The sequence below is a fragment of the Manacus candei genome, unplaced genomic scaffold (assembly GCF_025592945.1).
Source record: "Manacus candei isolate 608988 ecotype Guabito, Panama unplaced genomic scaffold, ASM2559294v1 h1tg000023l, whole genome shotgun sequence".
Lineage (NCBI taxonomy): Eukaryota > Metazoa > Chordata > Aves > Passeriformes > Pipridae > Manacus > Manacus candei.
In genome coordinates, this window is record NW_026138071.1 from 20,211,305 (window position 1) to 20,228,957 (window position 17,653).

General features: G+C 44.9%; 1 protein-coding gene across 8 annotated transcripts in view; it reads right to left on the minus strand.

Moving 5' to 3' along the window:
* Window positions 1–592: 592 nt before the first annotated feature.
* PLCL1 (phospholipase C like 1 (inactive)) overlaps window positions 593–17,653 on the minus strand; it is a 192,964-nt gene continuing 175,903 nt past the window's right edge. For all 8 annotated transcript variants that reach the window (XM_051787064.1, XM_051787062.1, XM_051787069.1 and 5 more), the window contains one exon: window positions 593–2,347. In XM_051787064.1, the coding sequence (XP_051643024.1) occupies window positions 2,165–2,347 (183 nt within the window). In that variant the 3' untranslated portion in view covers window positions 593–2,164. The remainder of the gene's footprint in view (window positions 2,348–17,653) is intronic.

Genomic DNA, 17,653 nt, shown 5'->3' on the forward strand with positions numbered 1-17,653 from the left:
AGGTATTTTGCCAGCAGTTCCTGTAGACATCAGGATATCCTTTTAGATTGAGAAAATCAAGTCATTTCTAGGTTTAAATGAAGCACCAAGAGGCAAGCCACCTCTCTGTTCCGAGAGATGCTTTCCAAAGGCTGATCCTTTGCAACTGGTGTTGCTGGGTTAACAGTTTCCATCCTCCCTAACTGTAAATACTGAAGGCCAAGCATTGTTTTTATATAAATACAACCCATGATGAAATTTGGAAGGTAACCCAAGAGAGCAAAATGTGAATGTGCACACTTATACCATTGATCTGGCTTTACGCCTTGCCTGAAACACAAAAGACACTCCCCCAGACCTCAGTGAAGCCTGAATACACTCATAATGGAGAAATAAACAGAGGATTTAGGGCTGGATCTGAATAAGTATGGCAAATTTTACTAAAACGGTATTTAAGGCATCTGAGTTATAACCTTTGCGATAACACAGTTCCTGTTAGAGCAAGACCTTCTCTCAAGCGACTTACCCAATCTAACCCACCTTTATCCAGGATCACTGTTAAATCACTGTAAAATGATTCTATGTCAAATCACTCTAAAAACATGGGTCAAAGTTGTTTCATAGCTTTACTCTCTCAGTAATGTGCAACATGAACATAATAGTGTTATTAAGAAGTCAAAAATAACTTAACACAATAGCTATATAAGATTTTCCAATGATCAAACTTTCAGCAATTACTTTTTGTTAAGTTCAGAAAATTAGCATATTTGTTAATCAAATTAATTTAAAAAGTAGCTTTTAAAAATAAAAGCAATGCTTTAAATAAATATAGTCTTTTTTTATAACCATAAAATACTTAGTCCTGTTAAAGGTAACACAAATACTAACACTCAAGCACAGTACTTAAATGATTGAAATGAATATTGTGAGCATACATGAGCTGGACACCGGGAGGGATGAGGATGCATTGCTTCGTGACATTCTCCGTCTCCTTTCTACAGTGGCACTAAGAGGCAGCCAAATCTCAGAACTACCCTAAGCATATGACAGGAGTCAGGATATTTGTAACTGTTGCACAAAAACGCTGGTACCCTGTTTTTCCCCAAGCTATTTCTCCTCACTACACCTGTAGCAGTTCTGGACCCTGCTTTAAATTTCTAGCCCAGCACGATTCTCAACCACAGAAACATAAGGCCAGATCCTGCTTGCTTCATCCAACTGACTTCAACATCTACACAGAAGGGGGCAAGCAACGTCTGACCTCTCACACCTCTTGCACTAAAGCTCACGTTTTGTGAAATCTGGAAAACCTTCCTTACAGTACTGGCACCACTGGGTGTTTCAGAATGGTCTGAAGCTCGCTTTCAGAGTTCATGACCACCAAAGGGTGTTCACAGCTCTCCTCATAACTACAGGGCTGACTAGCTATGTTCATTACTACTTAAGTTAATGCCTATCAGCAAAGACTGCAACTGTCCTGCAGATCTACAAGGTGGCAACGTTTTGCTGGAATGAAATAAATCAGCTAGTTCTTACATTAGTATGTGCTATCTGGGTGTACCCTGAAGAGCAGTTTGCTAAAATTCAGCAAAAGATACATCTCAAATCTACCGATAATCTACCTAGCAACTGTGACCATTTGATATCCCATTTACTTGGTTGTAGTTGTTCATTAAAAATCACCTTCAGGGTCTGCAGCAAATCACCAGTTTTGTCCTCACAAAAACAGCTGTCAGTGACATTTGTTGTATTCTGTTTGTTTGTTTGTTTGAACAGCTTAACAGTAATGTAGCCTGTAAGTTAAATGATAAAAAGCTGGAGAGCAAAACAAAGCCCGGAACTGACACAAGTGCTCTCAAATTGTTTTGATCTTCAGAATGAACAGGCCTATTCAAAGATGACAAAGGAATAAATTAGCAAATGGCTAATGCAATGCATGAAAGGGCGTCTACAGGATTTGCATGTGCGCGCTCACACGCACTTGCATACAGACAGCTTGGCTTCATTAGAAATCTCACTACCAGAGCTTAACTTAGATAAATTACTGCATTAAAATACTGACACTGTGAGGATTTTAATACTATCACACCCTGCAGAGGGCACTCCCGTGTGAATTTTTAAATGCTTTAAAAAAATAGTTTAGAGTTATTGAAATCTGTGACAAATGCAACAGCTCTGCCTCCCCTCACAGCCTCCCGTTCTCATCTCCAGTATCCTTCTCCTGTATTGCCTCCAGGCACCGCTTTGACTTGGCGTCCGCGTGCCCGCTTCCAGTTTTGCTCAGTCCGCACGACAGGCACGCCAGCTGGATCTGCTTCATGTTCTCCAGGGCTTCGTTCTTGGCGTTCTTCAGGAGATCTCCTTGGCCCTGAGGATGCACAGACAGACATGCAGGAGAGAGTCAGGCATTGCACACATCACTCGGGACCACAGGCAGCAATACCGCTCATCCTTGTCTCTGGGGCATACTGCTCAGTGCCATGGAACAGGTCCCAGCTCCCATCTCAGATCCACTCTGTTCTCCATGAACAGGATCAAAGCCCCTTCTGCAGCCTGGCACCAGCTCAGTGAGGAAGGCAGCACCCAGCACACTGGACAGACATCAGACTCCCACCATCTCCAGGTCACCACCCCTTGAGAGGTAATTGGGGCCTGCACTGAAGGAGGCTGTGGGGGAAGGCATTTCCTCTTCCACAGTCAAGAGCAAGGACCTGCAAGGGACAGGGCAGTGATGGTACATGTTACTCCCCTCCCCATGCCACTGCTCTATCCTTGCTCCCTGACACCAGATCCCACATGGCAATGGTTGCGTGTCCCCAGCCAAGGACCCCCTGAGAGCCGTGAGACCCTGGTAACCCAACCCTCCTTGCACCCAGATTTGCTACCCAGCCTTGAGCCCTCCTGTAGCAGAGGCAGGCCAAGCTGCATGCTCGTGTGAAACACATCATCCTGTAGCGCTACAGGGAATGCATCTGAACCATTTTGTTTGGGACCTTCAAGCAGGTGAATGGGAATGAGACTTCATGAGCAAAGGGCTGCTTCTGCATCTTCTCAGGGCATATAAAGGTGAGGTGACTAGCAGGATGTCAATCCAATTTGCAACAATCAGGAAAAGTGTGTTACATTAAATTTGTATTAAGGAGGTGGTGTTCAGAAATGCCAAAATGAATATTTATGCAACATTGATATCTCAAGTGCTGTGAAGCGACAAGATCCTGGTGCTACAGGATACAAATAAATAAAAGCCAAGACATGCATCTGGTCATTAAAATTCAGTATCACTAAGAACTTGAGCTCCTCTTCTCCTAATGTCACCCAAAGTACTGCTTAAACCTTACAGCACCCACTGCTGCTGGTTATACACATACTCAGAAGGAATACTTCCATTGACTGAAACATCACATTCATATCCCTGCAACCCAACCTGATGTCCTGTGGACCACAGGCACTTCCACGGGTCTCAGAGGAGACAACAGATATTATAGCAGGACCTGGGGCTTGCTGGAGGGGCGAGTGATCACTGCCACTCCTTTGGTTTTCCAAACATATCAGATGTGTTGGATGAGTCACAACATGACACCCTCCATCGGTGGGAACATCTCTCCACTCTCCCTTTCCCCAGAGCTAAGAGGAAGGATTTATCCCACACCGATGAGCACAGTTCCCTTTTTGCCAGCGCCTGGCACTGGACTCACAACGTCTGAGCCCCTGCAAACAATGTTCACAACGAAGAAACAATGGTGGCTTGCAAGTCTGCTGCACTGGTAAACACCACGTGGGAAACCACGTCATCCAGGGACAGCAGCCTGTGCCTGAGAACGTGATTGCCTCATCTCCTGGTGTCATGAATTTGTCCCTGCTGAACGATGCAAATCACTATCCAGATGCTGGGAATACAACTCAATGTGAGAATAACAAAAAGCACTGGGACTGTGCGAGTGGCTCTCTGCTATGTGGTATGAAGCTCTTCTGAAGAGATTTGTATCTCGGCAGCATGACAGCTATGGGAATACACGGACAAATAGCTTTGGATCCAGTGAGAAGGCATGGCTTGAAAAAACCAAAACAAGAATAAATTATGCAGCAGATATTTCACATAGCTGTGATCTCGATTTTAGGTCAGAGATTTTACTTACGGTTAAAGACAGTAGGCAGGAATTCAAGAGCCCCACAGCTGCCCCAAGGACCCATCCCGCCCCACTTTGGTCTCCGTCCCTGTCTGCAAATGCCACAGGAGTAGTGCCAGTGCTGCAGCGACAGGGACAACACTGCCACATAAAGTATTATATCACTAATGACATCATGATGTTATCAAAAAAGGTGTATCTCCTCAATACATCTTCAATCTCTCCAAACTGCACAACTGCAGTTTAAAGTAGGTTGGGTTTAGGATTAAATCCCCCTGACTGCAGTGGGGTGGCTGCTTTTTCCTATCATGCACACCGGACTGAAGACACCAAAGGTTGCACCAACGAGCTGACAAAATCAGTGTGATGATGCTTTGCAGCCTTAACTTCTCCAAGTCAAAACCTGGTGCTACGTAATTCATGCCCAAGAACAGAAAAATTCCCTTAGCACAAGAAGCAACTCAAAGTAGTTGAGAACAACTAAGTTAAGAACAACTAAGTCCAAAACCTGGGACAGCCCCTGCAACAGAGAAGTAAAATGATGATGATGAAGGCCCAGTGCCCCTAAAACACTGGTGTCCCCTGTTAGTTAGGGTGTCTGGAGAAACGCTTCCAGGAGCCCATCCTCTGCTGCGGCATGGCTGGCATCTCCCTGGGCAGTGGGAGCACTCACCCACCCTGTGCACAGAGGAGGATTTCCTGTCATGCAACAGCATGAGACAGATACAGCTCCACAGGATGACACAAAAAGCTTCAGCTTAGTCTATGGCACTTTCTTCACATCTCTTCCTTCTAAGGGTGAGGGCAAAGCATGGAAATCTTTCTCAGGTGGCCCACAAATGGTGTGTTTTACCAGGGACTGAGACACTCATCTGAAGGGAGCTACTCGGGATTGGATACACCGCTTGGAAGGCAACAGCCTGAGTCTGTCCTGCCAAGACTCACATCTGAAGTCCCCAGAAGCCAAGGGACTCCACAACCTATGTGAAAGTGCTGAGCCACCCGCTCTCCCTTATGCATATTCTTATTTCACATTTGAGTAACCAGGCAATTCAGATTACAGATTTTGTGTGAGGCAATGCACAACTTGTCTTCAGGTTTTGGGAAGACACACACTCCTTCTGAGCATACTTCCAATATTTTGAAGACATTCTTATTTTACAGTGATCTAAAAACAGAAATGGTCTTATCAAAATAGTGCAATTCCATTCATGTACAGTTCAATGTCTTAGTCTCCTCGTGTTTTTTATTTTTAAACAGTTGGTTCATTTGAGCAAGCTGAAGGAGCAAAAATGATTTTGAATCATCTGTCATGAGAAAATTAACGACAAACCAGCCCCCTCTGACAGAGCTGTCATAATTCTAGAGACACCATTAAAAAAAAAAAATCTGTGGGCATGCTCTGTTTGAAAAGCCATCTGTTTGCTTTGAAAAACTGGCTGTGAGCATAATCCACTTAAGAAGAATGTCAGCAAAATTGTGTCAACACCTTAACGAACTAAATACTGGATAGAAGCTAGAGTAAACTTTACAAGTATGATTGCATTGAAACAACCTTCAAAAAACAGTCCTTGTGATCATCTCTGCACACAGAACCATCCTTCTTGCCCTTACAAACAAAGTATCTTACTTCCCAAAGAGAGATTGTGACATTCCACTTTGGCATCTATGCATCTATCTCCCTTCTGCTATTGGTATTATCAGCCTTTCTGAAAATAAAGAGTTGTGACAAAGTTTAAACGCAGCATTTGGCATGACAGTGAATTAAGCCAGAAGAGGTTAATCAGGTGTTCTACCTGAAAAACTGATCAAGGGGCCCATTTTCATTTAGGGTTAGGGAGCATTAAATGTCAGATTTCATACACCTAACTACAAAACCTCAGCAGAAATTAACATTACTGTACAAATAATCCAGCTTTTCAAGCAACTGTAAGATTATAAGCCCTTACCCTTGACAGGTTAATACTGCTTAGAAAACCTACAATCTGTTGTGCCTTTCCATATTGCTCAGTTTCAGTGACAACCCATGAAAGGTTTTAAGAAGCATAAGTAGCTCTAGACAGACACTGGCAATGACCACAGATGGGACAAATTCCTTATGTTGTTGGTTCAATTGGGGTTTTTTTCTCCAATCAAATACCTAAGTTTTTGAGTCAAGATGGCAGCTCTATATCCAACAGCAATCCACTCCAGGGTTGGGGAAGTGAAAGGTGGGTTGGGATAGGTTAGAGGCACCATTTTGTGTTCAACTTCACAATATTATTTCTTTTATGTACGTTGCATGTATATTTCTACATAACTATCAATACATGAGCATGGGTATGTGCATTAATAATTATTATTTCTATTCCTGTGCTTTCTGGGAAACACCCCACAACATGTAGGTCATGAAGCACTGCTAGTTGTGAGCACCCCACAGCACTGCGGACCCGGTTATGGCTCAGGTAGGACCCTCAGCCCTTGTGTTGGCAGGTGCCCACACCAGCATCAGGGGCTGCAGGAGGATCCTGAAGGCCACCCCTCGGCCCATGCAGAAGTGAACTGTACTGACAGGTTGCCCTACACAAGCACTTTGCTTTACTGCTGGCGAAGAAGAAAATCCCACTTGAGCAATTGGGCCTTCCTGGCATTCAAAACTGGCCATCTTTCCAGAGAGGCTGAAACAGTGGTTGCAAAAGCCATTTTGTAATCTGCTGCTTGCTAAAGCAGACGGTTGCTTATCTCCTGGGCAGACATATTCTCTGACAGCACATTATGGGAGCTTTCCTCTCCAAGCCTCAAGGGTTGAGTAAATACAAATAAATAACAGTCTTAACACTCATCCCACATCACGCTCATGATATTACTGTTATTTTTTACCTTTTTCTCAAAGAATCAAGCTCTTACATTATTATTTAATCACAAAGCAAAATCTCCAGAGGCTGCCAGTGAACACCAGTGGTTGGCTGAAAAAGCCAGACACAGCCACACAAAACAGCCGCGAGCGTTGCGTCACTCCACGTTTCAGAGGCAACACGGGTACGGTAACGGCACTGACAGTCTGTGCCAAGGGACTCAGATAGCCAAAATGCTGGAGAGCTGCCGTAATATTGGGATATTCTGTGTGGAGGCAGCATTCACTGCAAAGGGTGCATTTTCAAGGTATCATAGTGGGACTTCAATTGTGTTCAGTATTAATAAGAAGGCACATAATTAAATGATCGCACATGGCTTTGAAAATGTAATCCTGGGGAGGAAATCATTAATGAAATTATTATTAGACTGCTATGCTAAACTTGCTACAAAAAGCAGGTATTTTTCTATGCCTTCTTCAAAGTTAAATGTGGGAACAATTGATATGAATTTGATTATGATGCATTCACATTTCAGAACAGACTACTCAAAAAACATACAGAGCGTTGCTGTATCAAAGCAGACTTTAAAACCCCACCCTTTTCATTATTACTGCATATAGTTTGTCATGAGCTTTGCTTTATTGTCTGTGACAGAGATCACAATACACATGTTGGCATGAAAAATTACTGTGCTCAAAGATTAGACACAAAACATATAATCACTTCTTGCACATTGAAAAATAAAGGATTGCAAAAATTATTTACACCACAGGAAAAACGGGGGCCAAATGTTACTTTCCAATTTATTTTTAAACCTTTGCATAGCAGAAATTCACTTCAGGTGAGCAAAACAAAAAGGTCACAAATATAAAAAATGGTACTTAAATGGCATTCCTTGTGCTACTGGTTTATCATTTAAGGTCTGGGTTTTGGGCATAGCTTCCCACTTACCTATTCTGGACCAAATACAGGATCTTGAAACAGCAACAATTTGACACTGAGTAAATCAGGCAATCCGACCGAGTGTTTGCAGGGGCCTGAGTCATCATATTTTGTAGTATCTGCTAGTAATTTCAGACATCAAATTGAGAATCTCATTTCAGTCTATCAGCATGTAACTGACAGCCAGAGACCACCTCTCCCATTTCTCAAACCAGGGTCTAGCAAAAATTTGCAGGAAGGAAACACAGCTGAGAATCAATTACATCACACCAAGAACAGATTTGAGATGTATGAAAAAGAAAATATCCACCTAGTTGGCCCTAGCTGGACTCCACTAAAGCCACTCTCTCAAGCCCCTCTACCACCGGACAGAGGAGAGAAAATATAATTAAAGGTTCATGAGTTAAGATAAGGACTGGGAGAGGTCACTTACTGATCACTGTCATGGGCAAAACAGACTCAAAGTGGGGATATTAATTAAATTTATTAGAAACAGAATCAGAGCAGGAGAATGAGAAGTACAATAAAACTTAAAAACACCTTCCCCCCACAACTCCCTCCTTCCAGGTTCTACCTCCTCTCCCCCAGCAGTGCAGGGAGACACGGAATGGGGGTTGCAGTCAGTTGTTGTTTCTGCTGCTGCTCAGGGAAAGGAGTCCTTCCCCTGCTCCCGTGGGGTCCCTCCCAGGGAGACAGTCCTTGATGGACCTCTGCAGCGCCAGTCCATCCCATGGGCAACAGTTCTTCACAAACTGCTGCAACATGGGTCATTTTTCCACATGGAGCAGTCCTTCAGTCACAGGCTGCTCCAGTGTGGGTCCCCCACAGGGTCATAAGTCCTACCAGAAAGGACCATTTGGGTCATTTGGGTCTCATCCCAAAGGTCTGCATTGGAGAGGATGACTTAAAGGGATTTGCAGAGGTGTTCTGCAGCAGCCTGGTCAGTTTTCTAGAAGGTTGGTTCATTGCACAGCCAAGCAGTCAATCCCAGAGCACAAGCCATGACATGAGCAGTTGGGAAGAGGGAACGCTGTCTACCACTGCTGGTATGGCACTCCCCTGAAAAACACCCTTTCTCACCTTCTTTTCCATCTATTGGAAAGGTGCAGTTAAAATCTAAATGGCTGTGCTGGATACCAAGAGACAGCCCCCAATGTACCACACAGGGCAAGGGTCCACAGTTTTTACAAAACTGCCAGCCCACAACTTATATATATCCAAACCATATGACACAGCCAAACACAGACCTTGAGGGCAGCCTAGGAGGTGGAAATGAACAGAACACTTTTTTTCTACAAGGAGAACCTCAAAGAGAACAGTCGTGCAATTAGCAAATAAGTAAATACTTAGAAAAACTTTTGATTCGGGCTGTTGGCCTTGCCAGTGCGAGCATATCACTGCCTTGTGCAGCCATGGCAACTTAGGTAAGAGCGTCTGTATTTGTAGTTCTCTTCCAGGATTTGCCTAACAAGATAAAGGCAAAGGGCACACATGGCCAGCTTGCTCTCTGAAACAGTCGAATGCCCTTCCAAACCCTACTGGCCCCAGACCAAAGCCCGACAAGGAATTAACGTCAAGCATTTGCTGGAACACCAAAGTGGCAAAGCACTCATACTATAGCCTTCCCTACTGATCATTAAACAGAGCTCTCCACTGAAATCCAGGGGCTCTTGCAAGTCAATTGCACTGTATGGCTACTAATTCATTCCTTCAAGCAGGCATTTTATGTATAAAAAGAGTGGGTTTTTATTTTTATTTTTTTTAAAAAATGCCTATGCTTCTCTCTCATCTGGGCATTTAAATTAAATTATGCTCTATCAGGCTGTCAAAAGCAATGAATGCAAACATTGACTGTAACTGTGTTTCAGTAGGAATTTGCTTTCAGAAATAATGCCATTAATTTGATGTTAGCCATGTGCTGAGCTGTTCAGCTGCCTGTGTGCCTCTCAGGCACTCCATCTAGCAGACAGTTTGCAAGCACAGCCACAAATGTATGCACTCTCTCTGTCAACCCCTCCATGCTAGCAACCTGCCTTTTCTTCTGGTGATATGTTTGAAATTAAAAGGTTGACTGGGAGCCCAGAAGTGCACAATTAATAATAAAAAAATCCCATTTTACTGGAGAAATTGGAGCACTATTTGTTTCTGATATGTAGCCATGACATGGAAGTCAAAGCTGTATGTCCAGGCATTTATCTCTTAGTCCTCCCTTGGTCACAAAACCCACAGGTACCTGTACCAGCACCTGCTGGTAACTCCAGTAAAGTCCAGAGAGTCCCAGAAAAACAAAACAAGGGGAAGAAAACTGAGGCAGAAAGTGCACAATTTTTTTTTTGCATGTAATTTTTCTGAGTAAAAGGACCAGCTTCAGGAAAATAGATGTTTTGCAGCTAACAAAACACCTGTGCAAAGCAACCCCAAAGCAAAACATTTGGTTGGGAATAGCTGACAGCCCCAGCTCCCTGGTGCCCTCTGTGCTGACTCACAGCTGCCCGGGCTGCAAGCACATAGTTAACATCAAAATCATGTCCTTCATCTCAGTGTTGACAACAAAATGTCCCTTAAGTTCCTTAGAACTTGGAAAGGTTTAGTGGCTGATTCTGTTTTGATGGAAGAAAACAGGCACTGTGCTGGTTTGGGGCTTTTTTGGAGGGAGAAAGTGTTGCAGCAATGTTGCACAAACACAGCTAAAAAAATACCTACAGCTGTGCTTAATACTAACTGAAATAATCTAATCAAGATGAAATCAAATTGTGCCATCAGAGCACAGCATTTCTGGACAGGTAACAGAGCACCCTCACGAATAGCTCTTGCACACAGCCCCTTATGTCTCTCCTTTCTCAGTAACCCCGTGCCTCAAGCACTAATGTCTTAGCAACTATATGGTTTGCAAATCCTCCTGCTGCAGTGGTGCTGGCCAACATCACCAGCTGACTGGGGCACGGTTATCTGCAGAAGCCATCTGAGCTCCCTGTTCCTACTGCTCCAGCTGGGGCACGACACCCCTCTGGTTTGGCTGCTCTCCTCCCTTCATGCCAGGTGCTGTGGGCAGTCAGTTTCTAACCTGGTCACAAGCAGCACAGGCCACAAACAACTTTATGCTGAAGCAGAAAGCTTTAATCTGAGACCAAAATCTCCAAATCACATGAAAGGTTAAGTCACACGAAAAAAAGAATTAAAACAAACCACTGTCTAGCTGCTAGGTGTTTAGAAGATCCTTAAGCAAATGCTCTGATCCACCTTATCCCTGTCATTCTGGTCCCCCACAGTCAAAGGCAGGTTTGCTGGTGAGACTGGGCAGTGAGCTCAGTAAAAGCAGAGCTGAGCCACCCTCTCTGCTTGTGTTCCCCCAGCCAGTGGTCAAAGAGGCTCCTGTGGACACAGTGGCCATGGGCCTCATGTTCACAGGGCTCAATTCCCCCGGGAGAATCTCAGACTTGCTCTCCCAGTGCAGATGTGAAATCAAGGGAAAACAAGAGCGGGTATGGTTATTTTTGCAAGCAGCACTGACCCAGCAGGCAGAGAGTCACTGAAACTAAGCAACTGAGAGGGGAGGAGAAAACCAGCAGGGATCAGAAACAGGCATGGGAATGGGAAGGATGGAGACACACAGCAAATTGAGTGAGCCAAGCACAAAAATTAAGCGGTGCAGGATAGGGAAGGTAGTATTCATTTACACATTCATTGCCCCAAAATGTCAATGAGGGAAACTGAACAAGCATGATTTACAATCCATTACGATGCTATACCACAGAAAACAAGAGACTTCAGCAAAATTTAACTCAGTTTTTAAGACTGATATAGGGGGCTGTAATATTAACTCCACAGTTACTGGGGAGGGTTGGAGACAATTAATTTCTACTACCCAACTCAGTACCCACTGAGCCACCCTCTGAAGGGAACTGTCCTTCTGATGCTGCTGGCAGCCCCCAGTCTCAGCCCGTTCATCCCAGACTGTTCAATTAGGCCCCTCAGGCTGTCCAACTCCCACCACCTTTGACAATGCCTGAAAACATAAAAAAAATTTTCAAGTGCTTTTACACGTCTTCATGTAGCTCACCTCCTCCCCACTGCTACCTACACAAGCATCACCAGGAGCAGGAACCCAGGGACACTGAGTGGGAACACACAGAGCACTTAAATCCAATTATCACCACTCCCCACTCTATTCAGAAAAATCACAACCTATCAGTAAGGCTCCTCCTGCCAATACCTATGTCTGATCCATAGCAGAGGATGCTGGAGCAAAAACTACTATATAAGCATTTTTAACTTACTCCTCTGACCGTTGCGTATTTTTAATTTGCTCTCATATGAACATCTTTCCGACATCAGTTACGCCTTCTTTTTGTGATCTAAAAATAAATAACAACTGCCACAGCATCAGAATCGCTGGATTTGTCTCTGCTTTTCTCCACAAATGGATCCCACCCTTAACTGGGGAAATGACCCATAAAAAATTACCTTTATCTGCTGCAGGTTTCATCACCTTGCACTTGAATTCATCTGACCCAGGTAAAAGAAGACTGTAGCTGTCAAAGATATAAGACTGCAGTTTCCCAGTCCATTGTTCATACAGTAAAGCTTACTTGCCCCCACAAGTACTTGGGCCTCCTAGTTCCCTAGCTCCTGTGCAAGTTTTTGGGAATGCCTCCCACATTTAGGGCTTATTGGATCCACCATAAGATCCAGGGAAGAATAACGGCAGCACAAACGCCTGGTCTCACTGAACACCTACAACTTTCCCTTAGGGCAGTTTGTGGCTTTTCACTAACTGTCCCAGCCCTCCCTGCAGATCCATACTGCCAGTAACCATATATGTTAACACAGCATCTTTACTCCACAGCCCTCTACTGCTAGTGGCTCAGGCAACAAAAATTAATCAATACCACCACTGAGTTAAAGAGCATTTTATTTTAACCTCAGCCCTCAGAATATGTAGTGGTGTGCATGAATATTTTCTCTTTTCAACGTCAGGAGGCAGTAAGGGAAGCTAGGCTGGCACAGTGAAAACATGGAAAGTCATGCCAGCAAATCACTGCCTGCTGGATTCAGTTTGGCTCCCCTGACTACTGTACTCACACAAGTGCAGAAGAAATCAAAGGTCCTGGCTAGCAATGGCACTGTGCACATTCTGACACGTGGAGAGAGGATTCATATCAGTGCTCGTGAAGGAGAAGGGGAGGACTTGGCATTCATACAGAGACATGTTATCCCCCAGCTTCAGCAAAGCACAGGGGCCAGGTATCACTCGGTTATAAAGTATATTACCAGATCTGACTGAGGCCACCGACAGTGCCAGGGAAAACCCAGACAGCCTCTCAGCAACCGCAGAGGAGGAAGTTCGGATGGAGCTTTCATCGCCTTCTGAGTTCCCCCAGGGAGCTGTCTTAAATTAGACACCCATTCCCCCACAGGGAGCAGCTTTTGTAGATGCTGGCACGTAATTCACATAACAAAAGGGACAGTCAGCTTGCCATCAATTATAAGCTCAGCTCGGGAAACTCTATGTGATCCGCAGACAGTAGCTGTAACAAGCTCAAAATATACCACAAAGGTAATTTTTAGAAGACGTTAAAGCTCTCAGCACATATCATTCAAATATAACCGTTTCAGACTAGCACCAGTTACAGCTCCCACAGAATAGCACAGTTCACATTTAACAGTAAGTGAATGCTGGGAAAAAAACAATGTACAAGTGATCCTCTCTTAAAGTTCCCACCATGTACAGATCAGTACCCTGGTCTGTCCCTGATACTCAACAGCCCTACAAAAATTCAGATAAAAACCAACTGTGGGTGGAGGCTCCCTCGTGCCCTGTCCCACCATGAAACCCCTCAGAAGTGGAGCCCTTCCTTCAGACACACACTCCCTTGTAGGACAGCAACGTGTGCACAGGCTGACAAAATGAGAAATTCCCCAGTGACACAAAGACCCCTGTCTAAATGAACCAGGGAAATTAACGGTACAGGAACACAGCTGCTTCGGGGAAAAATTCCTCTCAGAGCCTGTGGACACTGAGTTGACACACACCAGCTCCACATTTGGAGGAAAACAAAGGGCATTTTCTCTACCCATATTTTAATAACCTTCAAGCAATCACAGCTCCACCAGATCTTTACCAGGACACAGGACAGCATTCCACAGTTTAAAACACCTTGGTAGGCACCACCTGTGTCATCTCTGCATGGGTGAGACACAGGAGTATGTGCTAGCTAGGATGAGATGAGCAAAGCAAATGCAACTTCTAGGCTGTAAAGTGAATTTGCTAAATATATGCAGACCACAATACACCTGAAATTGCTTTAAAATTTAACATGTATTTTCAATAGCAATTGTACAACTGAATCTCTCCTATGTTATTTAAGGGACATCAGGAATCCTCCAAGTTGCATCAAGAGATAACTGGAGTTTTCTAAGCAACAGTCTGTCCCTGAATCCAAGAAAAAACATCCATTTTGTGTCTCTCCATAAATGAGAAATACTGCCCTGCTTAACTGACCACCCTGACCTTCAGTGTCAGGAATAAATATCCAGGCAAGGCAGTGCAGGACACTGCCAACCCAGGAAGGAAAAGGTCTCTCCAAGCCCTCACTAGGGCCAGGTGTTGGGAAGCCCTACTGGGGCACGTGCCCAGTGCCACTCCAAGGGCCCAGATGAAAGACTCCCATCCCTCCAGCACACTGAGCTGCCCAAGCTCTGAGGGGCAGGGCTGGGGCTCAGCTTGCATTATAATGCAACCTGCAACACCTGACAGAGCCAGCTGCTCTTCTTTCACCCTTTGTTAGTACAGCCATTGACAGACAGAAGCAAGAAATGTGTGAATTTCTGCTGAAACTTATACTTTCATTATAGCCTTTTTAATTCCTCTGAATGAGGTCATGTTGTCAGATTGGCATAAACTAGATCCTCAACTTCCAGGTTGTGTTAATTAACTCAACTGCCAAGTACAGCAGTCTTTGATATCCATGTCTCAGATGAAAATGTCACCGTTGCAGGGGAGGGAGGGGATGGTGGCAGAAGTTGCTGAAGTTCCTATGCCATCTGCAGCTTCTGCTTACACTGTCTCTTCCTTCAAGGGATGGGAGATGACACTGACCCAATTTTTACACACAGGCAATCGTCCTTTGGTGGGGAACCATCTACAAACACTCAGTCACCTTCCCCTCATGCCCCCTCTCCCCCTCTTAATAGTACCAACTTTCCAGCACAGTTCTACAGTTCTTCTCAGGCACACATGTGTGCAGGACTAGCTCCTTTTCCTCAAGAGGTGAGTATCTTCAATAAACTTGTAACCCTACCTGCTGATTTTTCAAATAACCTCTTCATAGGTCATAATCTTGCTGTGGCTTAAAAGAGCATTCGGAGAACAAACCCTCTTTGTATTCACACACCATCACCTGAACATTATTAATTACTTTCCCAGGTGCACAGTCTTTCGGCCGGATGACACACCCCCTCAGGAGAAGTTGGCCTTCACACCCAGGTGCCAAAATCCCTCCCAGGCTGGTAAAGAGGGACGTCAGCAGCACAGCTGGGGCCCTGGCTGTGACGGGTCTGCCCCAGTGGCACAAGCACAGCGGTGCCAGGTCCCACACAGCTACCCCAGGGCAAACTGGCACAGAATGCAAGAGTGCTAAACTCATGTGAACTGCATCACAGCTAGGGACAGCTCCTGAGCCATGTGGAGTTTAGTCCAGGTCAAGGATGGGGGACAGTAGGACACACAGGTAAGACAAAGAACACAGTGGTTCACCCCCCATGAATTAGCATGATTTAGATGATAATGCTCAACTGGGCCGAAGCAGAGGGAATGAGGATTTGAGGCTGGGGGGGAGAGACAGTAAACACTGAGATGACAGTGAGGCACAGAGGGGTAACTGAGGCAGGACAGACAACTAAGCAGAGGGCTTCACTGAGCTGCCAGCCTACACAAGAAGAGAGCTGGACACCTATTTTGACAGACTAATGCTTTTTAAGCATCTTGACAAGCCTCCATTTGTGAAGTGACACTAAAATTGGTTTTCCACACAGCACCTCAGTGTGCCAACCCTCACCCAGGCTCAAAGCCCATGCTGCTGAGGTGGCCTTGGCACAAGAGGCACCAGGCATAGTGGCCCCACATGCTTCTGGCCCTGTCTCCCACCACCCTCACTGCAACACGATGCATCTTGCCCTGCGTGCACAGCCAGCAGCTTGGCATCAGATCCATGGCTTTTGGCAATTTGTCCCATCACTCAAAATAAAAGGCATATCACAAGATTGATTGCCATCTATCTCTGGCTAATTTCAGTCAAGTTCAAGGACTAAGCAAGGTATCACTCAAGGCTTTTCATGACACCTTTCGCTTTCCTAATGTCTTTTCTTATGCTAAAGTTACGGTCATTCTGCATATATATTTGATGACCTGTCTCACCTCCTATATACATACATGCATGTGGGTTTGCACACATACAATCCCAGCAGAACTGAAGGAATAATATTTTCATCTGAATTGCAGAACTTTTTATTGCAGGAAAAAAAGCATTTACATCAAAGGAAGGCACCTCACGGCACTTGTTCCCTGGATGAACTTTAGTGATCCTCCATTTTTGGTTTGTCGTGCTCCTGGGTCCCACACTGACTGCAGGAGGGTCTCATCCCTAAACCTACTGTTCTGAAACACCTGTAGGAGCAGAGCCCTGGTGGGAGGAAAGAGGAAGAGCAAAGCAAGAAAACTGGCAGAGACACACATTTCTGCTCAGATGACTCTGGCCATCAGCTCTTTCCCCAAGAGCCAAGTGGGTCCCTGGGTCTGCCACATCACTGTGGAAAACACTAGAGCCTCATACCAAGCACCTTCTATGCCAAATATTCAAGCAGGGCTTAGATCCACAGCAGCTAACAGGAGGAACTACACAGCCTCTCACAGACCCTTCCAGTCCTACTTTCTATAGACACAAATAGGTGTAAAGGGCTGGAGAAAAGACAGAAAATTGTGCATGCTCCCTGGATGAACAGACACTATGAACTGGGTTTGGTTCTGCAGGGGCTGTGTGATGTGGGGAGGTGAGTGCTGCTCATCACAAGCACCAGCGCTGCAGGCAGGCAAGTGCAGGTCTGTGTGGATCCCTGTGCCTGGACAGTTAAGCACTGCCTGACCTGAATGTCTGGACAATCACTTCTTGCCAGTCAATGGAACACTCCTGCTGTGACATCGTTCAACAAAACCCCAGCAATAAATGATTAATAAGGGACAAAGTCTCTCCTCTTTGTCAGACCATCCTGGGACTCCATGCCCTCCTACATCTCTTCAAAAACTCACAGTATCACGAAGGAGCAAGAGCTGTGAACTCTGGTGATCTTTGGTCTCCTTTCCCCCCTTAGTCCCTGCTAGTGCCAGCATTTTCTACTTGCAGATTTAATATTACCTGGGTGGCCTTGATGTATGTGTTAAACACACAAATATTTAACTTGTTCTAAATCCAACTCCTGTCTTGGAATTTTCCTTGACCAAGGAAACAGTGACCTTTCAGAAACACCATTAGGGCTTCAAAAACTCACAGGGAACAGCCAGGTACCCAGAGAGGTCATGCTATACTCACTGGAGACTGCTCACTACATCCTCCCCAGAGCAATGCTCCATCAGCATGGCTGAGGGCCAAGAAGAACAGCATATTCCAGTTAATTAACTAGTACTCCTAAAGGACTGGTATTACACTCCTTCTACCCTAATACACACTGTTGAAGTAACTTGAGAAGTTTCCATCACTAGATACAACTGGCAAAGTC